A 26,622-nucleotide genomic window follows, 5' to 3' on the forward strand; every position below is an offset into this window, starting at 1 on the left:
TGTGTGAAGAGAGAGAGAGAGAGAGAGAGAGAGAGAGAGAGAGAGAGAAAATCCACAAAGTCTCAAATTTATTCATATTCACACTTCACGATTCACAAATTCCTGCATCATCATGACAATGTGGAAAGAGTGAAGAAATGCATGAACATACAAAAGCAGCCCTCCCCCAACCCCCTTGCCATACACCACTACCACACAAGATGTATATGGACACTGGAGATATATACAATTTTCCTGTGTCTGGATCTGATAAAATTGTATGAGTGGGTGATGTGCTAGTCTTTTACTTTGTGTATCTGAGAATTTTCAATTTCCTACTTAATATCTGCTGATCACCTGTTACCGAAGTTTCACCAGAATATAAAACACCATTCTAAACTCTAGGCAGAGATATGTAATCTGTACAGGAATTATTATTACCTCTAGTATTGTGGCAGTGAATTTCATACTTCATTTTACATCTATTGCAAAACAAACCAAAGCCATACTCAGCAATATGTGAAAATACCAAAACTCTGTAAAATAAAAACCTATACCCTCAAAAACATTACAATACTTCAAGGAACCATTACGTGGCAAGACATTTCAAATGAGAATGAAGTGGAAGGGCTTGTTAAGCTGTTATTCTGAAGATTTGTTCTTACTTGGGTTCCAGTAGTTGATCACACATTTGCATTATCACAGTGGAGATTATTTTAATAATAATAATAACAATAATAATTTTCCACCTTACAGTTCTTTTCTGTCTGTAATTGTATAAACCACTCCCCATTTCTACAGCATGAAAAAAATAGTTTGTTAACAATGCAAGCATTACATACAAATCCACCAGAACTCTCCAATAGCTGTAAGAAATATTCACTAAAATCATGAAGGAGTTTTATGCTTACATAATATCATTTAATGTACAAATGACAATCAACAGACAATTATTTTATATGAGTCTGGATTCAACTACATCAACAACTGCCTAGCATCGAAGAAATACAGTAAGTATGTGGGTATCAGAGAAAACAAGATATTGATTCCCATATATATTTGGTAATAACTCATAGTTACAGTTAATAAAATGTTCCAGGCTATTATGCAGTGGTTGAATGGATTTAACATTAAAAACGAATGCCTCATCTTCAGCTGTGGGTGGTAGCTTGGGGCACACGTTTTACCAAAGACCCACACACCCCAACCATTACTTACACTAGGATTTGAACCATCACCCACAACAATGGAAGGGCATCATAAAAATGTTGGCAGATAGAGCAGGCAGCATCTGTAAACAACAGCTACTTGACACAGAATTAAAACATCTCACCAATGCATTGCTCAAGAATGGTTATTCATTTGCTGAGGTAAAAAGAACATTACGAACACCACATAGAAATCATATCAATGCTCAAGCATCAGTGAAATCAGAAGTTTTCTTGCCTTTGATTAAGGACTTTAATGACGGCACAGAAAAACTCTTGAAAAAGTGGAACATCATGGTACTCTAAAAACCCACCCGGAAGATACAAGATCACGTCAAATCAGCTAAGGATGCTCACTAACCACTGGAAAAAGCAGAAATTTGTACATTCTTTATAGTTGTGGGGAGTTATACATGGATACTGCAAAAAGAATTGTCAAAAACCGACTAGAACAGCAAAAGGGCAATTGCATGAGGGGAAATCGACAGATGAGCTATTGTGGAACATGCTGTGGTGCATATATATACTTCATACTTCATAATACGGCCAATGCTCTGAATATGTAGGCTTCAGATTCCCATTGCTGATAAGTGGTAATTGTCAGCAGAACTCCAAATTGGACAATACAGCCATGAAAAAATGTTTGCACTACAGTTTCAGCCATGCCAATCTTCATTATATTCATTGGTGAACCTGTCTACCACCATGAGGCAATACTGTAGCCATTGATGCTGTGAGTGGGCCTACATTGTCAGTATGCACATGTTCAAAATGCTGTTTTAGTTGATAAAATGTGGTCAATTGGTGCTCTGAAGTTCCACGTGATTTTATTCCTCTGGCCACTGTTCATCACTTCACAAATTTTCTGCAGTCTCTGTTCATATCTGGCCATATAAGGTTCTGTTTGACTAATCTGACAGTACTCCTTACTCCCAAGTGTACAAGATTGTGCATTGAAGCTGTTGCCTTTTTCTACATCACAATATAACTTTACATTTTCTTCAAGCGATGTCATGACCTGAACCTCAATCCTTTTGATTGTTGCAATAAATCACACAACTCACTATCACTTTGCTGCCTGTGCATGAGGATCTCATAATCAATAGCATTTGTCACTGCATCCACACATGTAATGTCATCTGGTGCAAAATTCACTGTTTCCACACACAAAAGTGTGTCAGCTGGAATATTTAGCTTCCTTTCCATCTACACAATGCTGGTCATGAACTGGCTGATACGATTTAAGTGTTGCAGCTTTACTTTAAAGGCATATGGGTAAGGAGCTTATGATTCATATAGATAGTGAACTCTCACCCTTCTAATGTGGATGTGAATTTTTTGAAAAAGCATAAGCGGCATACAGGTAACCCATGTTGCCCAATGCTGCTTAGATGGTAACAACTTATGACTACAGAATGCAATACCCTGCCAATAATGATCAACATAATGCTGAAGTGCAGCACCAATGGCAGTGGACAAAGCATCAAAAACGAATATAAGCAAGAAGTGGGATGTGTGCAGCTGTGTTTGCTGACTGGGCAGCCTCTGTTGTAGCTGTTTTCACAGGCTGAAACACAGTGTCTGCCTTGCTGGTTCAAGGCACTCTGCAGTTAGGCATTGGTGTTCCCTTAAGGAATTCATTCAACAGTGTGGTTATCACTATGTGATTGTGAATGAATGAATGAATGAACCATAGAAATTTACTACTCCTAGGAACCATCATAGTCCTTTGTCTGTGGTAGGTAGGGAGTATTTGCTTATGACCTCCATTTTTTTGTGTAGACACCACCAACATATCATTTATGTCCACATAGTAAAAATGTAAATCTTTTATCATTGCATCCATAAAGCAGTGGAAGGTCTGAGTCACATTGCATAGTCCAAATGGCATCCTGGTTTAGCTGCTGCTGTCACAAATTTGGCAGTAAGTTTGTAGAAGGACAAGAAAATCTGCTCTGATAATAGGGTGTGATATATCTGTCACTATAAACTGCCATTCAAACACACGACATAGCCCCAGGTTAAGGAGTAATGTTACTCAACCATACATTGTAGTCTTGGAGTCAGTAGTGGTTAACAGGCATCAGTCATCATAGCTCTTGCATGATAAGCAATTTGTTGGATTTACTGACACTTCTGCCCCAACTTGACCTGGTATTGCACTTTCATGTAAAGGTCCATCAAAAAACGTCAGTGCATGTTTGCAGTAAAAGTTGGTGCTGTTACAGTGTGTGATTCATGCTTCCACTTGCAAGGTGGTGTACACTTTTGTACATCATTACCAAACTTCCTGTGGTAACAACTTAAGTTCTGTGCTGATTGAAATCAGTTATGACCTCATGACTGTTGGCAGTATAGCTGTTGATGGTTGTGTATTATTTGTAATGCAGCTAATGTGTGGCTAACTCCACCAGCTGCAATTTCAGGCAGTCTAGCATCACCATGGGCACATTTTCTTGTTGCACCATCAATGTTGAGAGACTTGATGCCAGATAAATTTCAACTATCCTGTCAGCCATTTGTGCCAGTGAATGTCAATCACTCACACACACTGAGAATTTTTGGGTGTCTGATTGCAGTCGAGACAATCATATATTCCATAGCACATCATCACTTACAGTGCCACTTGCCAATGTGTGTAAATGTTCTATAGGTTGTGACATTGCCCAATCTCTGAGCTCCTATGTGTGCAAAAGCTTGTCTAGCTGTTTTGCTTCTGACTGCAACAAGCATGTGACCAGTGCATTTTTAATGAATTAATACCAAGGGTATCTGCTAGTGTGGCTACAATATACTGGATTTCTGCTGATGGATCCTCCATGAGCACTGCAACCACATCTAGTCTCATCTGTTGATATTTGTGAAATGATGAACTGTCACGCAGAGTGTGCGGTTTGCGGTGACATGTCACGGATTGTGAGACCCCTCCTGCTGGAGATTCAAGTCCTCCCTCAGGCATGGGTGTGTGTGAGTGTGGTTCATACCATAAGTTAGTTTAAGTATTGTGACTTTCTAGCTGGGCAAACCATAATAGAGGATTATATTACCAGAATGGTGGGGGTTTTATTGTCAGACCTGATAGGGATCCCAAACACTTGAGCTGTACTCTAACGTGTTGTGACGCTTGAAAGTGTGAAAGTAGACATACAAACTTTCCTTTTCGTCAGTTACTGATGTATTTGACTTTCATGCACAATATAATTCACACTTTCAACATACATATGTAACTTTCTGTAAGTACTTCATATTGTCAAACATTAGAAACAAAAGGAGCTACAGTTAAATGAACGTTGGTTTGATTACCATGAATTTCTTGAAATGAATCAGAAAATACGTCTTGCCTCTTCAAAGGCTGAGTCAGGAGGATACAAGAGAACTTTTTCAACTGTACTTGTTTCACATAAGAATAGTCAATGACACAATAAGCACAGAGCAGCCTATAAACTCCACAGTTCTTCCAAACACACTCACTAAAACCTCTATGGATTGCCCGACATGTACTTGTCAGTGCCATCTGACCACTGCGTCTACTTTCTTCCCATGACTGATTTTAAACCTGCACACACAAACATGTGGCATGCAGTAGGTAGGATTCTACCATCCCACACTCTAGAATATCATGTGTTCGAGACGGTAGAAGGCTAAGTGGTTCTAGAATTTACATAGAAATTCTTGAATCGCTTCACAGCATCTGTCTAAATATCTGTGGAGACATTCTGCTAATATACACATAACATTCAGTGTACCAGATCTGAAATTATTAACCCAGTATGAGGATTCAGTCCAGCACTGACTAACCTCCACATCTTACATATCAATATTGTATGTACAGCCACATACAAACAGATTTCCACAGGAGAGTCCGCTGATCGTTCGAGAAATATTAAGTTTTTCCATAATTTAATTTGAAACATCTAATGTCATCTACAAATGTAGGGGAGGAAAATGTAGATCAATAGATTTAGCAAACCTTCAAAACTAATTTTAGGGAAAGTGCTGTAATTTTAATTTCTTAGCAGATTATGAGGGAACTATAGATTACCTAGAGAAGTTTGGTACATATTTTGTTATTGAAATATTATCAATATACATGTTACAGCTACTTTACTTTTGAAAACAAAACTGTGTGATTACTTTGTTTGGTGTGCTATTCGTGAAGTCATACCAAATACAGTTTTGCAGGTGCAGCTGAGTTAGGAATTGTCTCTAAACTTCATGTGAAGATAGTTGATGTGGAGGACAGACCAGTTGTACAATTTGAGAGAAGCCATGTTGCTGTCAACGTGAGTCAACCAAGCAGAATGGTCACTATTAACGTGAGTCTATAACTTGTTTCTAGCTGCTTATATATAATCATCCTGCAGTACTTCTCACAATGATAGAAAATGTAGGATACATCTGAGTATAGTGTGTGTATGTAGTACTATGTTATGATTTTGCACTTTTGCTTATTCTTTGAAAACATTTGTGAATAAACCTTTGCAGTTGTTGTAACGCTTTCCTAAAGTCTTTTTTTTTTTTTTTGGGGGGGGGGGGAGGGGGAGGGAGAGGAGGGTCTATCCTCTTGCACGTAGATCCTCATTCATTCCTTCAAACTAGATGTTATTTTATTGAATAATTAATACATTAATCATGTTTTGTAAATTCCATCCAAAGGAGAACCTTCAGGGATGTAGAACATGTGAAGATAGATATACGTAGATGAAATAACTGTGAAAAAGAACTTTTATACCCAGGAGACATTTAAACATAGTACTTAATTTAGCTTATTATCATTCAAATTTATTTCTGATGCCAGCAAGTCACTCTTAATTATCTGAAATGTGGGTAAGACTTGAACTGTTTGCTGTGAACCATTTGTAAATGCATTCATCTACCATAAAGGCTGTGCGTGACATGTTGAATTTGAGCCATAGACTAATATGCTTGTGGTTTGAGCAAATAAAACAGTTTTTATTAGTAATACAAAAGGATTTGAGTCTGATTTATGGTTAGGTACAAGAAGAGAAGAGCCAGATATTGCCCCTCCCCCCACCCACCCACCAAAAAATCAACATATCTTTATTTCAAGCTTTGTTTTAAACTAACCTAAGGACATCACACACATCCATGCCCGAGGCAGGGTTCGAACCTGCGACCGTAGCAGTCGCACGGTTCTGGACTGCGCGCCTAGAACCGCGAGACAACCGCGGCCGGCAAACTTGGTTCCAGAACACTCCTATATCCAAATATTTATAGCTGGAAAATGTTGATGAATTAGCACAGCAAAAAAGTATTGAATTTCATGCAAATCCATGCTTGCTTGGAATGTATAAAGAAAAGGAATAAAGAAGCTCACCAACTATAGCTACAGATTCATTGCAGTATATGTTGGCTTCAGTACTTGAGCAATATGTTATAAAAGATGTCTTCAGTGTTGAGAAAACAGGCTTATAAATCATTGTTGTTTAGGGAGACTAGTGTTTCCAGGGGAGTGGGGGATCTCTAAAAAAAGATTTATTGTATTGGTTAGCTGTAATTCAGGCTGATCTGAAAAAGTTATTCTTATTTGTCATTGGGAAACAATTAAAAAGAGTATTTTAAATGTAACGATATCATGTTGTTGTTGTGGTCTTCAGTCCTAAGACTGGTTTGATGCAGCTCTCCATGCTACTCTATCCTGTGGAAGCTGCTTCATCTCCCAGTACCTACTGCAGCCTACATCCTTCTGAATCTGCTTAGTGTATTCATCTCTTGGTCTCCCTCTACGATTTTTACCCTCCACACTGCCCTCTAATATTAAATTGGTGATCCCTCGATGTCTCAGAACATGTCCTACCAACCGATCCCTTCTTCTCATCAAGTTGTCCACAAGCTCCTCTTCTCCCCAATTCTATTCAATACCTCCTCATTAGTTATGTGATCTACCCATCTAATCTTCAGCATTCTTCCGTAGCACCACATTTCTAAAGCTTCTATTCTCTTCTTGTCTAAACTATTTATCGGCCACGTTTCACTTCCATACATGGCTACACTCCATACAAATACTTTCATAAATGACTTCCTGACATTTAAATCTATACTCGATGTTAACAAATTTTTCTTCTTCAGAAACGCTTTCCTTGCCATTGCCAGTCTACATTTTATATCCTCTCTACTTTGACCATCATCAGTCATTTTGCTTTAAGTGTTTCATTTCCTAATCTAATTCCCTCAGTATCACCTGACTTAATTCGACTACATTCCGTTATCCTCATTTTGCTTTTGTTGATGTTCATCTTATACCCTTCTTTCAAGACACTGTCCATCCCGTTCAACTGCTCTTCCAAGTCCTTTGCTGTCTCTGACAGAATTACAATGTCATCGGCGAACCTCAAAGTTTTTATTTCTTCTCCATGAATTTTAATTCCTACTCCAAATTTTTCTTTTGTTTCCTTTACTGCTTGCTCAATATACACATTGAATAACATTGGGGTAGGCTACAACCCTGTCTCACTCCCTTCCCAACCACTGCTTCCTTTCATACCCCTAAATTCTTATAACTGCCATTTTCTTTCTGTTCAAATTGTAAATAGCCTTTCGCTCCCTGTATTTTACCCCTGCCACCTTCAGAATTTGAAAGAGAGTATTCCAATCAACATTGTCAAAAGTTTTCTCTAAGTCTACAAATGCTAGAAACGTAGGTTTGACTTTCCTTATTCTTTCTCATAAGATGAGTCGTAGGGTCAGTATTGCCTCACGTGTTCCAACATTTCTACGGAATCCAAATTGATCTTCCCCAAGGTCAGTTTCTATCAGTTTTTCCATTCGTCTGTAAAGAATTTGTGTTAGTATTTTGCAGCTGTGACTTATTAAACTGATAGTTCAGTAATTCTCACATCTGTCAACACCTGCTTTCTTTGGGATTGGAATTATTATATTCTTATTGAAGTCTGAGGGTATTTTGCCTGTCTCATACATCTTGCTCACCAGATGGTAGAGTTTTGTCAGGACTGGCTCTCCCAAGGCTGTCAGTAGTTCTAATGGAATGTTGTCTACTCCGGGGTCTTGGTTCGACTTAGGTCTTTCAGTGCCCTGTCAAACTCTTCACGCAGTATCATATCTCCCAGTTCATCTTCATCTACATCCTCTTCCATTTTCCATAATATTGTCCTCAAGTACATCGCCCTTGTATAGACCCTCTATGTACTCCCTCCACCTTTCTGCTTTCCCTTCTTTGCTTAGAACTGGGTTTCCATCAAAGCTCTTGATATTCAACCAAGTGGTTCTCCTTTCTCCAAAGGTCTCTTTAATTTTGCTGTAGGCAATATCTATCTTACCCCTAGTGAGATAAGCCTCTACTTCCTTACATTTGTCCTCTGGCCATCCCTGCTTAACCATTTTGCACTTCCTGTCGATCTCATTTTTGAGAAGTTTGTATTCATTTTTGCTTGCTTCATTTACTGCATTTTTATATTTTCTCCTTTCATCAATTAAATTCAATATTTCTTCTGTTACCCAAGGGTTTCTGCTAGCCCTCATCTTTTTACCTATTTGATCCTCTGTTGCCTTCACTCTTTCATCCCTCAAAGCTACCCATTCTTCTTCTACTATATTTCCTTCCCCCATTCCTATCAATTGTTCCCTTATGCTCTCCCTGAAACTCTGTACAACCTCAGGTTCCTTCAGTTTATCCAGGTCCCATCTCCTTAAATTCCCACCTTTTTGAAGTTTCTTCAGTTTTAATCTACAGTTCATAACCAATAGATCATGGTCAGAGTCCACATCTGCCACTGGAAATGTCTTACAATTTAAAACCTGGTTCCTAAATCTCTGTCTTACCATTATATAATCTATCTGAAACCTTCTTGTGTCTCCATGTATACAACCTTCTTTCATGATTCTTAAACCAACTGTTAGCTATGATGAGATTATGCTCTGTGAAAAATTCTACCAGGCGGTTTCCTCTTTCATTTCTTAGCCCCAATCCATATTCACCTACTATGTTTCCTTCTCTCCCTTTTCCTACTATTGAATTCCAGTCACCCATGACTATTAGATTTTTGTCTCCCTTCACTTCCTGAATAATTTCTTTTATCTCATCATACATTTCATCAATTTCTTCATCATCTGCAGAGCTAGTTGGCATATAAACTTGTATTACTGTAGTAGGCTTGGGCTTCATGTCTATCTTGGCCACAATAATGCGTTCACTATGCTATTTGTAGTAGCTTACCCGTACTCCTATTCTTTTTTATTCATTATTAAACCTACTCCTGCATTACCCCTCTTTCATTTTTCATTTATTACCCTGTATTCACCTGAGCAAAAGTCTTGTTCCTCCTGCCACCGAACTTCACTAATTCCCACTATATCTAACTTTAACCTATCCATTTCTCTTTTTAAATTTTTTAACCTACCTGCCCGATTAAGGGATCTGACATTCCACGCTCCGATCTATAGAATGCCAGTTTTCTTTCTTCTGATAACGATATCATAGTTGAATAAATGTAGACCCTAATCATCAGTCAGAGTCTGAATTTGAATAAGTAATTTTTATGAGGAAATCATTAACTCCAAATTACTGTTGATAATTGTCCAGAACACTCCAGTATCAAATTCAAAATTGTTGTTGTTGTGGTCTTCAGTCCAGAGACTGGTTTGCTGCAGCTCTCCAAGCTACTCTATCCTGTGCAAATTTATGACACTTAAATTTTTCTCTCTGAACTTCTCACTGTTTTACAACTGTGTGCAAGGTACAGCTTGGTTCCTATGAAAGAATTATGAGAAAGCAATTGAGACACCACCTCAACAAATTTTCCAATTTACTGACATCCCATTTCCACCTCATAACACCACTCATTGCCCATCATTAACTTCCTAAACCCCAGTGAACCCCCATATTCCTAAACCCCAGTGAATCCCAATTAATTCCCCATAGAGTCTATGACCTGCCTTTCTGATCTTTTCTCCATTGGCAACATCCCCCAAAACTCGCTCAGAACATTTCACAACCCAGAACTTAAACAACCCAAAACAATGTTGTCAACCTATCCACCAAAAAGCTTAATTCTACAGAAGTTTAAGTCCCATCAAAAGACCTCATCTTTAGCCCCAAACCCAAGGTTAATCTTGCAGGACTTATCAAAGATCCACTCTCCTTTTAACCCAAACAGCAAAGACCAAGTAGGTGAAACAGGAGAAAAAATACATCTAGTTGCAGGTTTTTATACAGTGGTAGGACAGAGTGCCATGAACAACATATTAAAAGTCCAGAGTGTTGGGATGATGTGTGGGGATGGAGGAGCATTTATATTTTACTTTTTTATGTTCTTCTTAAATAACTTAAAACCCATGGCTCCCAACAAAAATGTTACCCAGAACAAAATTAAATTACATAAACCATCCTACAAAAAAGATCCGTTTCATTTCTTCTCTAAGAGTAATAGTTTCAGTTTTGCAGGAGATGAAAAACCACATTCATTAAAAATTATATTTTAATGGTTTAAAATTAAAGTTTATTGTCAGATGAAGTGTGTTAAGAACAAATTTTAAATATCCATTGCCATATACAAATGCAATACCTGTAGACCTGTATTAATGGATAATTCTGTTCTGAGGCTGTAACAGGGTCTTTCCAAGGCTCTCCTTATGATTCACTGGTGACACAGTGCTGCATAAATATCTGAAAGGTGTGGGGAGGGATGTTTATTCTTACAAAGTTAATTAATACACATGGAGTACAGGTATGAGTTACAACACTAATGCAAGAAACATATGTGAACAGAATGTATGTAAATCTCTGCACGTCGTTCTACACATCTAGGGAGGAAATTGTTTCTTGATCATCCTGTATATCAATTTCATCATTCTTCCAGGAAAGGCCATTTCACCCACCGCAAGTACACTTGCTTTTCAGTTAATGGACTGGCTATTCCTCTCCAACATTTTCTGTACTTTTTTCCTAATGTGAGTAGCAAAATAACTTCACTGAGCTTGGGTTTGTGTAGAGAAGTTATTTTCAGTTTATTAATTGACTACTTATTTGCAGCTGTTAAATGAACTTTTGTGTAAAATTCATTCCTCTATATTATGGCTGAGAAGTGTTTAATTTGTAAATATGATTTTTTTTGGTGATCTGTGGAGTGTTGGTCAAAAAGGGGTTGGATTGGTAAATTTGGCACCTGGCTACTGTCTGTCATTAACACTGTGGTGTAACTACTTGATGGTGAATTAGTGTACTTCTCTCACTCTTAACTCTGTTTCTGGTAGATTGCAGAACCTCTTTCATTTAGGAAATACTATCATTTGTAGAGTGGGCAGCACTAAGTGGAGCCACTTGCCACACTTTCTAGATAGGTGTGTATATGTCTGATGAAACAGGACTGGTCATATTCAGTTCTAGAACACAAGTCTGCTGTAATGTATTGCTTAACTTGTTTTTAAATATCTGAATTTAGATACAAAAAGATTTATAGGAAGGTGCTGATTGCTGCAAAAAAGTCATTTAATGACAAAATAATATATAATGCAGAGAATAAAAGCAAAGCAGTCTGGGATGTTATAAAAAAGGAAACGGGGAGAGGCAAACAAACGCAGAATAACATACTGCTAAGGGAGGGGGATAAGGTAATAAATGATCCACAACACTTAGCAAACTATGTAAACGAGCATTTTTCAAGTATTGCAGAGAAGTTACAGCAAAAATTCCCCAAAACAAATATAACACCTGCAAAAATTGTTGCACTAGATACAATGATGTTACTTCCAACCACAGAGAATGAAGTCAATAAAACTGTTCAAAAGCTAAAAAATAAAAAGTCAGAAGGCTTAGATGATGTACCAATGTGTGTACTGAAACAATGCATAGGGATTATACAAGGCCCATTAACAAATATAATAAATGAATCCTTCACATCAGGGACATTTCCAGAGCAGCTAAAACAGGCAAGAGTTGTACCTTTGCTTAAGAAAGGTAATGCAGAAGACATAGAAAATTACCGGCCCATTTCCCTGCTGTCAGCATTCTCAAAAATAATAGAAGCAATTATGAAAGACAGATTAATGAATTATCTGAATAAATACAATCTTTTAAGCAAATCACAGTTTGGTTTTCGAAGTGGCAAAAATACGGAGTCAGCCATAGTAGAATTCACAAAAGTTGTACTTAATGCTCTTGATAAAGATGAGTGTGTCACAGGCATATTTTTGGATCTTTCTAAGGCTTTTGATACAGTCGACCACAAGATTCTATTAAATAAATTAGAAGCATTAGGAATAAGAGGGGTAGCTAATGACTGGTTTCGATCATACCTAACAGATAGGGTACAAAGAGTAGAGATAACACATACTTCAAATAGATCTAAACATTTAGTAAAATACTTATCAGAACCAAAACATATTAATATAGGGGTTCCACAAGGTAGCATATTAGGACCAATACTATTCCTGATATACATCAATGACTTTCCCAGTAGTGTTACTCATGGTGAGAAAATTCTCTTCGCTGATGACAGCAATATTATAGTCACTGAGAGAACAAGAGAACTCCTTACCGAGAAAGCAAATGAAACTCTCAAGGAAGTTTACGATTGGTCAATAAGCAACAAATTGACATTAAACATAAAGAAAACTAATGCCATGAACTTCAGTTTGAAGAGGAAAAATGACAATGTTAAATTAAATGTAGATGGCACCTCTATAGACTGTGTAACAAATGCAAAATTTCTAGGAATGAATATTGACTCTCAGCTGAAGTGGTGCGAACACACAAAGGTACTTGCAAACAGAATGTCATCAGCATGTTATGCCCTTAGAATTCTATCATCTGTGTGTAACATGCAGTGTCTTTTAGTTACATATTATTCATATGTACACTCAATTCTTAGCTATGGCATTCTTTTTGGGGGAACAAATCCACAAAATATGAACACAATTTTCAAACTCCAGAAAAGAGCCATAAGAATAATAACCAGAAATAGTAGTCGAGCACATTGTAAAGATCTGTTCAAAACACTGGGAATTTTAACTGCTCCATGTGAACACATTTACCAGTCAGTTGTACACATCAAAAGTAACATTGGCAATTACTGCACAAACAGCTCTGTCCATGACCATGCAACAAGAGATAGACTCAACTTACATTTACCAAGAAAAAATAAACATAAAACTCAAAACAGCATTTTCTACCAAGGAATAAAACTGTACAATAAATTACCAAAAGAGATTAAAGAAATTTCAAAAATACACTTATTTAAGAAGGCAGCTAAAAAGTACCTGTTATGCAATACATTTTATACATTGAAGGATTACTTAGATAAAGCAGAGTAGGGGTTTGATAAAAAAAATGTTATACAAACAAATAATAATAATAATGATGATTATAAAACATCCAATATTCCACATAACACCTTCACTTTATTATTTTTCTTCTTTTTTCCTTTCTAGAGACACTCTCCCCTCAAGCTATGCATAGCACAATACTAACACCTCTTCCTCTTTCTGAGCTCAACATCTCACTCATTATGAAGGGATGCTGACTCAGTTTTTCAGGATAGCAAATGGGAACTTGCACTACAGAAAATGGCCCAAGGATCACCTGTGTGTGTGTGTGTGTGTGTGTGTGTGTGTGTGTGTGTGTGTGTGTATGTAGTGAGTGAAGTGTTATGAAACAATGTGTGTATAGTGTGTGCAGTGACTGATAGTGAAATATGAGTGAATAGTGTGGCAGTACATTATTTAATGAGTTATTTGTAAATAAATTATTGTATACCAGGAGTAAAATCTAATGATTGTCTCTAACTAGAAGTCTGTAAATATATGTGTATACAAATTAGCTTATTGTAAATTGATCTAAGCTTGTAAATACTTTGACATGTCCTATATCCTTGTAAAAAGAGATCTACGGATGAATAAAACTACTACTACTACTACTACTACTATATAGAAGCTAGGTGACCTACTTCCATTGCAGAGGGCAACTGTTTAAGCCTTGGTCTTCTGAAGGTATTGGGGAGAGGTGAGGATAGGGTGATGCATTTGATAATCCTTATGCTGTGAAAAGTATTCCACCCATTGATAATGGAGAAATGAAATATGTATTGACTGTGTTTTACACTTGGAATGGGCTTTTCAGTGTGGTAGGCAGCTGACAGCTCCATCTGCTGAGCTTTTTTGTATAACTTAACAACTGAAAAAAAGTAGTCAATAAACTGAAAATAACTCTATTATATAACAGTTTTGAAAATAGCTGTCTTTCAGCAACCATATATAATTTTCAATGGAGAGCTAACACAGCCAACTGGCTGCAAATAAGCAATAGCTCAGTGAAGTTATTTTATCTGCTCTCATAACAGAACTGGACAGAAAATCCTGGGGAGGTATAGTCTGTCTGTAAACTGAGAAGCAAGCAGCGCTCAGTGTGGGGGAAATTGTCTTTCCTGAAAAATGCTACAGTCACCATACAAAATGACTAAGAGTAAATTTTCCCCAACATGTCAGAACAGTGTGCAGAGATTTGCGTAGAATCTGTCCATATGGCTCTACTGTGCCTAGATGTGGTACGCAAATTTAATACTTCTTCTTAACCAACTTCATTTAACAGTAAAAATATATTTTATACCATTAAAACATCAGTTTCAGCAATCTGTGATTTTTCTGTCCTCTGTGATGTGAAACAGGCCTGAAGATGATGTGATTGGAACATTGCCTAATAAAACATTGTCAAAATAATAGATATTGGTTCAGTATTAATACATTTTGGAAACTATTTCTCCTAGAAAAAAATTTTATAGGACCTTTTCTGTAAGAAACTTAATTTAGTTTAACTTAGCACTCAGAAACATTTTCTACAGAAGCCCCAGTTTTCAAATTAGTCAAGAAAAATACAAAAGTGAGAATTAAATGGCCTCCCACCACCAAGCACACACCCAACAAGTGAGGATTTTTTTTTTTAATTTCTACAGCAGGAACATGTGTTTGCCACCAGTCCCTTTAACAAAAGCCTACCAAAATTGAACACTGAGTCTGGCCCATCCCATTTCAAACTGCTGTCAAACCATGACCACCCCCCACTCCCACCTAATCACTGCCTGATTATCTTCTAGGAATTCATTATCTCCAACTTTGCCTGACACTTCTATCCCAGGCACTTTCCTGGGAATGTAAATCTCTCAGTGGAGTACAGAATAGCCATCTTGAACCATAAGACAGATAAAAGTTTAATAATCCTCTCTGAACACAAAGAATTCTCCTCTGTTGTGGTGAAACACAGTGATCATCAGACAGAAGGTGCCTCCAACGAATTCCTACAGGCTAGTCTGTTGTATTGAATAACAAGCCACTTCCTTCACTGACCTCACATTATTGACACCTGGATTTCTGCATGTCACAGTTTACAACATCCCCCATCCTCATGACCAAACCACTACTGAACACTATTTCTCCCAACACCCGTCTGACTCCAATCCCACCACCTCATTTCTTATACATTGGACTAGTTACTCATACTTCTCTTTTGAATCAAGGATGTACAAACAAATCTACAGCACTACCATAGGCTTAATCATGGCACTTTCCTGTGCAATTCTGTGTATGAGCCATCTAGAGGAAGCCTTACTAGCCACCCAAAGTCCCAAACCTCTTGTTTAGTTCAGGTTCATTTTTTATATATTCTTAATCAGGAAACAGGGACAAGACACCTATCCACATTCCTACAACACCAGTCACATCAACACCTTCTCTCTCTTCCACTTCACCTGGTCCTCCTCAGCTAAGTGTGCCACTTGTTTGGATCTTCACTTCCACCACTCTGATGGTTTCAACCAAAATGCTGTCCATATCAGGCCCACTAGCCATCAACAGTGCCTACATGTTGATAGCTGCAATGCCTTTCACACCAAAACTTACTTCCATATAGTCTGGCCACTTGTAGACATTGCATCTGTGGGAATGGGAAATCCCTTACTCAATATACTGAAGGTCTAATCCCCTCTTCCCCCCCCCCCCCTCCTCGTCCTTCCCCTACACACAGAATCTTATCCTTCAACCAGTCCCAGCAACCAGCTGCAAAAGAGCACATCCGTCATCACCCAGTATCATCCCAGACTGGTACAGCTGAACCATTTCGTTCTCCAGGGCTTCAACTATTTATCGTAGTGACTGGAAATGAGGAGCATCCTACACACAATCTGTCCCACTCCTCTCAAAGAACAAAGTAGTACTCCACTGCTCACACAGTCTACACAATATTGTAGTCAATCCTTAAACCACACCTACCCCAAACCTCTTACCATGCAGGTCATATAAAGGTGTGAGATTTGTCTGAAACACCCACCCACCACACCACACCTGGTGTCATGCACTTGTCCTATCCTGTCAGAGGCAGGGCCACATGTGTAAGCAGACATGTCATTTACCTGGTGTGCAGTAATTTCTGTGCAGAATTTTATGTGGGCATGACTATCAATCACTCATCCACCCAAATGAATAGTGAACAACAAACTTTGGCAATGGCAGAGTTGACTACCTAGTGGCAGAACACTGATGACCTCAGCATGCTCAAACAGAATGGCCGCTTCACAACCCATAACATTTGAGTCCTTCTACCCAACATGAGCTTCTCTTAATTATAAAGGTGGGAGTTGTTCTTCAGGCTCATCCTTCAATGATATAGTCCTCCTAGCCTGAATCTCGACTAGCCACTGTCCCACATGCACCTCCACAATACTCCAGGATGTAATGTCAGTCACCATACACCAATGCCCTCTTCCTTGAAGCCTCCGAATCCACTCCTCTATGTCATTGTGCACTGCACACAGCATCCCCTGCCTGCAGCCAGAATGATTTCACTGGTGTCATAATCCTATTCTGTGTACTTACTTTGTCTCACTCCCAGCTGTATGCCATCCTTCCTCAAGCTGTTCCTTCCACTTTCCTCCTCCTTTCTTTCCCTGCTCACTTCACCTGACACAACCCCTTACCCCACCTCGGCTACAGTGCTACCACAACATACTCAGCTGGTACAATGTAGCTATACAGGTGCATACTTTTGTTTTTGTATGTGTGTGTATATGTGTACTGTATAGTTTTGAAAAAGGATTTGTCCAAAATCAAGTGAAGTTCCAGGTTTATGTACCTTTTGATGACTCAGTACATCTCTTATTCAGCCAGTAATCTTAAAATTACATTCTGCCAGTTCCAAATTTATTAGATGTGTTACACATCTGTATGGAATTGTTTTCGATCTTCTGGGATTTTCCAAGGAATCAGACTCACATACAGAAACTTAATCATGAAATGAAAGCTTCTAGATTGTTATATTGTCCTGCAGTATGACTGGATAAATGTGTTGCAGCCAGTGATGATCTTGTTGTTGTTGTTGTTGTTGTGGTCTTCATCCAGAGCCTGGTTTGATGCAACTCTCCATGATATTCTATCCTGTGTAAGCTTCTTCATCTCTGAGCAACTACTTCAACCTACATCTTCTGAACCTGCTTAGTGTACTCATCTCTTGGTCTCTCTCTATGATTTTTACCCTCCACGCTTCCCTACATCACTAAATTGATGATCCCTTGATGCCACAGAATTTCTCCTACTAACTGATCCCTTCTTCTAGTCAAGCTGTGACACAAATGCTTCTTCTCCCTGATTCGATTCAGTACCTCCTCATTAGTTACATGACCTACCCATCTAATCTTCAGTATTCTGCTACAGCACCAGATTTCTAAAGTTTCAATTCTCTTCTTGTCTAAACTATTTATCGTCCATGTTTCAAATCCAGACTTGGTGACACTCTATACAAATACTTTTAGAAAAAGACTTCCTGACACTTATATCTATACTCAGTGTTAGCAAATTTCTCTTCTTCAGAAACATTTTACTTGCAATTGCCAGTCTATATTCTATATCCTCTCTACTTAGACAATCATCAGTTATTTTGCCCCCAAATAGCAGAACTCATCTACTAATTTAAGTGTATCATTTCCTAATCTAATTCCCTTAGCATCACCTGATTTAATTACACTACATTCCATTATCCTTGTTTTGCTTTTGTTGATGTTCATCTTACATCTACCTTGTTGTAACTGCAGCCGGAACGGTCATGGGGTTGATGTGACGGAAAGGGCGGCAGGACCCGCGGAGAGGCCCGCAAACAGCAACACAACAATAGAGGACTGACACAACCAAAGAAGGACCTAATGAACAACAACAAGATCAAAACAATGACAATGGGGTCTTCGAGGTTCATGTCATCTGGCACGGATTCAAATTCTGCAGCGCATGGTACCATACGCTTTTCAAGACACTGTCCATTCCGTTCAACTGCTCTACCAGGCCCTTTGCTGTCACTGACAGCATTACAAATTCATTCGCAAATTTCAAAGTTTTTATTTCTTCTCCATGGATTTTAATTCCTACTCCAAATTTTTCTTTTGTTTCCTTTACTGCTTGTTCAATATACACATTGAATAACATTGGGGTAGACTACAACCCTGTCTCACTCCCTTCCCACCTGCTGCTTCCCTTTCATGCCCCTCAATTCTTATAACTGGTTCTAGTAAAAATTGTAAATAGCCTTTCACTCCCTGTATTTGACCCCTGCTACCTTCAGAATTTGAAAGAGGTATTCCAGTCAACATTTGACAAAAGCTTTCTCTAAGTCTGCAAATGCTAAAAATGTAGGTTTTGCCTTTCGTTAATCTATCTACAAAGGTAAGTCATAGGGTCAGTATTGTCTCACCTGTACCAATGTTTCTACGGAATCCAAACTGATGTTCTCCAGGGTCAGCTTATACCAGTTTTTCCTTTCATCTGTAAAGAATTAATGTAAGTATTTTGCAGCCATAACTTATTAAACTGATAGTTCAGTAATTTTCACACCTGTCAACACCTGCTTACTTTGGGATTGGAATTATTATATTCTCCTTGAAGTCTGAAGGTATTTCGCCTGTCTCATACATCTTGCTCACCAGACTGTAGACTTCTGTTGTAGCTGGCTCTCTCAAGGCTGCCAGTACGTCTAATGGAATGTTGTCTACACCCGGGGCCTCGTTTCAACTTAGGTCTTTCAGTGCTCTGTCAAATTCTTCTACATCTACATCTACATCTACATCCATACTCCGCAAGCCACCTGACGGTGTGTGTCGGAGGGTACCCTGAGTACCTCTATCGGTTCTCACTTCTATTCCAGTCTCGTATTGTACGTGGAAAGAAGGATTGTCGGTATGCTTCTGTGTGGGCTCTAATCTCTCTGATTTTATCCTCATGGTCTCTTCACGAGATATACGTAGGAGGGACTCTTCGGTGAAAGTATGTTCTTGAAACTTTAACAAAAGCCCATACCGAGCTACTGAGCGTCTCTCCTGCAGAGTCTTCCACTGGAGTTTATCTATCATCTCCATAACGCTTTCGCAATTACTAAATGATCCTGTAACGAAGCGCGCTGCTCTCCGTTGGATCTTCTCTATCTCTTCTATCAACCCTACCTGGTGCGGATCCCACACTGCTGAGCAGTATTCAAGCATTGGGCGAACAAACGTACTGTAACCTGCTTCCTTTGTTGTCGGATTGCATTTCCTTAGGATTCTTCCAATGAATCTCAGTCTGGCATCTGCTTTACCGACGATCAACTTTATATGATCATTCCGTTTTAAATCACTCCTAATGCATACTCCCAGATAATTTATGGAATTAACTGCTTCCAGTTGCTGACCTGCTATTTTGTAGCTAAATGATAAGGGACCTATCTTTCTATGTATTCGCATCACATTACACTTGTCTACATTGAGATTCAATTGCCATTCCGTGCACCATGCGTCAATTCGCTGCAGATCCTCCTGCATTTCAGTACAATTTTCCATTGTTGCAACCTCTCGATACACCACAGCATCATCTGCAAAAAGCCTCAGTGAACTTCCGATGTCATCCACCAGGTCATTTATGTATATTGTGAATAGCAACGGTCCTATGACACTCCCCTGCGGCACACAGTATCACATCTCCCATTTCATCTTCACTTATGTCCTCTTCCATTTCCATAACATTGCTCTCAAGTACATCGCCCTTTTATAGATTCTCTATACATTGCTTCCAACTTCCTGCTTTCCCTTCTTTGCCTAGAATTGGGTTTCCATCTGAGCTCTTAATATTCATACAAGTGGTTCTCTTTTCTCCAAAGGTCTTTTTAATTTTCCTGTAGGCAGTATCTATCTCACCCCTAGTGATATATGCCTCTGCATCCTTACATTTGCCCTCTAGCCAACCCTGCTTAGCTATTTTACACTTCCCATCGATCTCATTTTTGAGACATTTGTATTCCTTTTTGCCTGCTTCATTCACTGCATTTTTATATTTTCTCTTTTCAGCAATTAAATTCAATATCTCTTCCATTACCCAAGGATTTCTACTAGCCCTCAGCTTTTTACCTACTTGATCCTCTGCTTCCTTCACTATTTCATCTCTCAGAGCTACCCAATGTCCTATCGTATTTTTTTCCCTGTTCCTGTCAATCATTCCCTAATGCTCTCTTTGAAACTCTCTACAACCTCTGGTTCTTTCAGTTTATCCAGATCCAATCTAAATAAATTCCCACCTCTTCGCAGTTTCTTCAGTTTTACTGTACAGTTCATAACCAATAAATTGTGGTCAGAGTCCACATCTGCCCCTGGAAATGTCTTACAATTTAAAACCTAGTTCCTACATCTCTGTCTTACCATTATATAATCTATCTGAAACCTTCCAGTGTCTCCATGCCTCTTCCATGTATGCAACCTTCTTTCATGATTCTTAAACCAACTGTTAGCTATGATCAGGTTATGCTCTATGCAAAGTTCTACCAGGTGGCTTCCCCTTCCATTCAATACCCCCATTCCATATTCACCTACTGCTGTTCCTTCTCCTTCTTTTCCTACTATTGAATTCCGGTCCCCAGTGACTATTAAATTTTCGTCTCCCTTCACTATCTGAATAATTTCTTTTATCTCATCATACATTTCTTCAATCTCTTCATCATCTGCGGAGCTAGTTGGCATAAAACGTGTACTACTGTGGTAGGTGTGGGCTTTGTGTCTATCTTGGCTACAATAATGCATTCACTATGCTGTTTATAGTAGCTGACCTGTGCTCCTATTTTTTTTTATTTTTTAATTTTTATTCATTATTAAACCTACTCCAGTATTACCTCCACTTGATTTTGTATTTATAACCCTGTATTCACCTTACCAGAAGTCTTGTTCCTCCTGCCACTGAACTTCACTAATTCCCACTATATCTAACTTAAACCTATCCATTTCCCTTTTTAAATTTTCTAACCTACCTGCCCAATTAAGGGATCTGACATTCCACACCCCTATCCGTAGAACACCGGTTTTCTTTCTCCTGATAACGACATCCCCCTGAGTAGTCCTCACCCAGAGATACAAATGGGGGACTATTTTACCTCTGGAATATTTTACTCAAGAGGACATCATCATCATTTAACCATACAGTAAAGCTGCATGCCCTCGGGAAAAATTACAGCTGTAGTTTCCCCTTGCTTTCAGCCGTTCACAGTACCAGCATAGCAAGGCAGTTTTGGTTAATGCTACAAGGCCAGGTCAGTCAATCATCCAGACTGTTGCCCCTGCAACTACTGAAAAGGCTGCTGCTCCTCTTCAGGAACCACACATTTGTCTGGCCTCTCAACAGATAGCCCTTTGTTGTGGTTGCACGTATGGTATAGCTATTGTATCACTGAGGCACAAAAGCCTCCCCACCAGTGGCAAGGTCTATGATTCATGGGGAGTCAGTGATGATATATGTACAGTATAGATTATTACTGTAAAAGCTGTGTAGCGATTCAAGAATTTCTATGTAAATTCTAGAACCACTTCGCCTTCTACTGTCTCAAAACATGATATTTTAGAAGTGAGTGTGGGACGATAGAATCCTACCTAATGCACATCAGATGTTTGTATGTGCAGGTTCGAAATTCAGTCACAAGAAGAATGTAGATGCACAGGTCAAACTGCACCGACAAGTACCTGTGTGCAATCCACGGAAGTTTTACTGAAAGTGCTTACAAGAGGACCATGGAATATTTACTTAACTGTGTGATAATAGTGTCGGTGGCTATTTTTAGTGAAAAAAGAACAGTGGAGAAAGAAATCTTTAAAAAAAGCTCTTACTCAAGCCTTGCTAGAGGCAAGACATATTTTATGTATCCTATGATAGACCCATGGTTATTAAGCCAACTGATTTGCAAATGTAAATAACTTTGTTTCTGACATCAGGCGATATAAGTGACTTACAAGAAGTCAGGTGTTTATGTGAGAAGTGAAAATTATGTTGTGTATGAAGTTTTAATGTAGCATTAGTTGATGAAAAGTAACCTTCAAGTATCTACTTATTTCACAAGCAGAGGGAGAATTTTCAATATTCCTATACCTAGCTCACTCTTTGGAGAAGAAGTTTAAAGAGATTCCAGAAGCCAGTGAAGAAGATTGGCTGCAGATAACAACTAAGTCATCTTGTACAAGAGGAGTGGAAGTTACTTCACTCTTAAATCGTTGTCCAAAGTGTTAGTACCATTTTGAGATTGCAGATCAAAAGATTGTTGTGATGTAGACAATGATCACAATGAATTTGAGCCTTAAATCAATATGCAGTTCCTGTCCCCACTATACCGTAAATGCAGAACATCTGGAAATGTAGGTGCAGCAATTTAGCTGTGCATTTGAGTTACATAACGGATAAAACAATGGATGACATTGAACAATTTGTGGGGGGGGGGGGGGGGAAAAGAACACTATCTAAAACATTTTGTATATAATCTTCCAATATAGAGCATGAACTCGCAGTAGTTAAATGTTGTATGAAATTGATATACTGTAAGTAATAATATTTGGCAAGATGAAAAATACTGTGTTGCTCATTTTTTGCATGCATCATTTAACACAAAAAATTTTTAACATGAAAATATTTTGATCTCCTGATTTTCATCTTAACAAGGTGGTATAGCTCCACTTGTTCTGATATTTCTCCTAACATAAATACTGTTATTTTTCTTCTTCTTTTTTCTTGCCTAATCTGAAAACAGTATGTAAATGAAATGTCAAAAATCTTTTACAGATGGAAATTTTCTGATCCTTATTATTTAAAGCACATCATACAGTTGGCTGATGACAGTGGTATAAATAGTCTGTATAAAAACATTGTTCTTAAGGAAATAATGAATGTGTAAGATTCATTAAAATTTGGATCCCACTAATAAGTACATTTCATAATTGACACTCCATTTTAAAGCCTTGTTTTCCTTATATGTAAGGAAAATTTTGTCTTCTTTCAAAATTTTGTATTTACAAATCATTATTTATCATCATATCTCATGTCTCTCCATCTTATTTGATAGGTCGGCAAACAAGACTTCACCAATTGTGGTCCTTTAAGTTCTCTCCATTTCTGATGCTGCGCAGTGTCACATTTCAGTATATCCTTGTAACACAGTCTTGGTCCTCCTCTTTGAATTTCAAATCATTCATTAGTCTTGGTAGTCATATCATCTCAGCTGCTATGAGGTTATTTTGGCTTAAAATTTGAGACTGTCTTTGGATTTCCTCATTTCAGAGTCTATCCATTTGTGTATTCCTGGCCATTCTACAAGCAAAAGTCGTCCTGGTTGCCTGAATTCTGCTGATGCCTGTACTTCTCAGGTTCCATGTTTCACAACCACATGTAAAAATTAGCATGTTATAGGTCTCATAGATGGCTCTTACATTTTAGTAGTACTGCATTGATCCATATTACGTATTTAACTGTTTCATACAAGTTACTACCTTCTTGAGTTCTGTGAGTGATTTTTTTGTCCATACAACCAGTACCAGAGACAACACTGCCAACTTATTTGAAATGATGGGTCATCTGTAGCTGTTTTGCTTCCATTTCAATCTTCCCCATTGATTGTGCATATTTTTTATGACCATCATCTCATTTTTATCCTATCTGGAGATGAGACATACTTTAGGAGCTGCTGCCCAGGTGTTCATTTGATCTTGAAAATCTCCTTTAGAGCTGCTCCACAGACATTCATCATCAGTGAACAACAGTAAGTACAATAACGAAAAGAAGAGGATGTAGAACTCCACCATGCCTTAACACAGATATCATATCAAATTTTCAGTGATTCCTGAGGGTGTCTTGATTTTACTGTTGGTATCTTCATGCAAATCCCTGATCCTGTGTACAGTGTTTCCACACTTTTTCCCTCTTTGCAGTATCAAATGCTTCCTTTATATCTGGAAAAGTTAACCACTGTTCTTTGTTGTGTTCATAGTATTTTTTCATTAGTAGGCAGTGGGCAAAAATGAAATCTATTGTTGAGCTGACAAAATAAATCTTGGGTGAACAGCCTGGTTTGAGTGTGCATAGGACACAATATTTCGGCAATTTACCATGTTGCCATCATCAGGTGCGCTGATGTACGGACGGTGCATGTATATATAGGACAATCCCCTTCTGAGCCTCCCTCAGGTGCTTCCTATATGTCGGTGTGGTCCGCGCCCCACGTGCGGTCCAGGTACAACATCTGTTCTCCAGCCATTTGGGTGCTGCATCCTAGGTCTAAGCATTCAGGAGGGTCTGCCTCTTGTTATTCTTCCCTCCTCCCCCAAAGTCAGTAACTCTGGGAAATATTCCTTTTCTTCTTAATTCGGGTGATTGTGGGTTCCCACGCCTTGCTAAGGATGTAACTGCTGTCACAATTTAGTTGTGGCCTCCTTACTCTGAGCTCTATGGCTCCTTTGATGGCACAGTCCCAGTATTTGGAAGTCTGCGTCAGGACTTTGGTTTGGTCATAATCCATGCTGTGGAGTTCTGACAGGCGATGCTCAGCAATTGCGACTTACTGGGCTGTTGCAGTCTAATGTGCTGTTGATGTTCTCGAATCGGTCCTCAATGGTATGAATGGTCTGCCCTATGTATACACTACCACATTGGCAAGGTATCTGATAAACCCCTGATTTACATAGACCAAAGTTGTTCTTGACACTACCAAGAAGGCTCTTCGTTTTGCTTGGAGGACGGAACATGGTTTTCACTTGGTGTTTACATAAAATGCGTCCAATTTTTCTGGATAAGACCCCACAAAACAGAATAATAGTGAAGGCTGCCTCCTACTGAGGTTCATCCTCAGTTTCCGCCGGTGCTGCAGGTGTTGGATGTAGTGTCTTCCAAATTTGCCCTTCCTAGTAACTGTTGCCCCGGAACACAGTGTTCAGATGGTCGAATTCTTGTTGGAGACAGTCCCTGTTGGAGATGGTGTGAGCTCTGTGTACAAGAGTTTTGAGCACACCATTCATTTGTGCCGGGTGGAGTCAGCTATCTGCATGTAGGTACGAATCAGTGTGCGTCTTCTTCCTATACATGCTGTGGCCCAAAGTGCCATCAGCTCGTCTTCTAATCCAAACATCTAGGAAAGGGAGCATCCCATCCATTTTGATCTCCATGGTGAACTTAATATTCTTGTGTCGGGAGTTGAGATGTGTGAGAAAGTCTGCCAGTTTATCTCTTCCATATAGCCAGATAACGAAGGTGTCATCCACATATCTAAACAAACAGGTGGGTTTTAGATGTGCTGATTCAAGAGCTTCCTCCTCGAAATGCTACATGTACATATTTGTGACAATGGGTGAGAGTGGACTCCCCATGGCTACTCCTTCTGTCTGCTCATAGTATTCACTGTCAAATAAGAATTAAGTTGATGTCAGCACATGTCTGAAAGGGTTGGTGGTCTCTTCATCAAATTTATGGCTGATTAGTTCCAAGGATTCTTGTAACAGAACTTTAGTGAATAGAGATACCACGTCAAAGCTCACCAGTATGTCAGATTCCTTAAGCGCAAGGTTGTTGATGCATCCTAGGAAATCCACAGAGCTACGGATATGGTGTGTACATCTCCCAACATATGGGCTAAGCAGTTGTTTGAGGTGCTTGGCGAGAAGGTACATTGGGACACCAATACTGCTGACAATGTGACGCAAAGGAAACGATTCCTTGTGCACCTTCAGCTGGACTGCCAGACCTTACGCTTGGCCTTCACTATTATTCCATTTTGTGGGGCCTTATCCGGAAAAATTGGACGCTTTTTACGTAAACACCAAGTGAAAACCATCTTCCGTGCTCCAAGGAAAACCAAGAGCCTTCTTGGTAGTGTCAAGGACAACCTTGGTCTACGTAAATCAGGGGTTTATCAGATGCTTAACCAATGCAGTAGTGTATACATTGGGCAGACCATTCGTACTATTGAGGACCGATGCCGAGAACATCAACGGCACACTAGACTGCAACAGCCCAGTAAGTTGGCAATTACTGAGCATTGCCTCTCGGAAGTCCTTAGCATGGATTATGACCAAACCAAAGTCCTGACACAGACTTCCAAACACTGAGACTGTGTAATCAAAGAAGCCATAGAGATCAGAGTAAGGGAGCCACAACTAAATCGTGA

General features: G+C 38.9%; 1 protein-coding gene across 1 annotated transcript in view; it reads left to right on the plus strand.

Moving 5' to 3' along the window:
* LOC126333297 (extracellular matrix organizing protein FRAS1-like) overlaps window positions 1-26,622 on the plus strand; it is a 393,058-nt gene that overhangs the window by 256,692 nt on the left and 109,744 nt on the right. The window contains exon 9 of the mRNA XM_049996769.1: window positions 5,370-5,503. Coding sequence (XP_049852726.1) covers window positions 5,370-5,503 — 134 coding nt within the window. The remainder of the gene's footprint in view (window positions 1-5,369; window positions 5,504-26,622) is intronic.

Source organism: Schistocerca gregaria, chromosome 1 (genome assembly GCF_023897955.1).
Source record: "Schistocerca gregaria isolate iqSchGreg1 chromosome 1, iqSchGreg1.2, whole genome shotgun sequence".
Classification (NCBI taxonomy): Eukaryota; Metazoa; Arthropoda; class Insecta; order Orthoptera; family Acrididae; genus Schistocerca; species Schistocerca gregaria.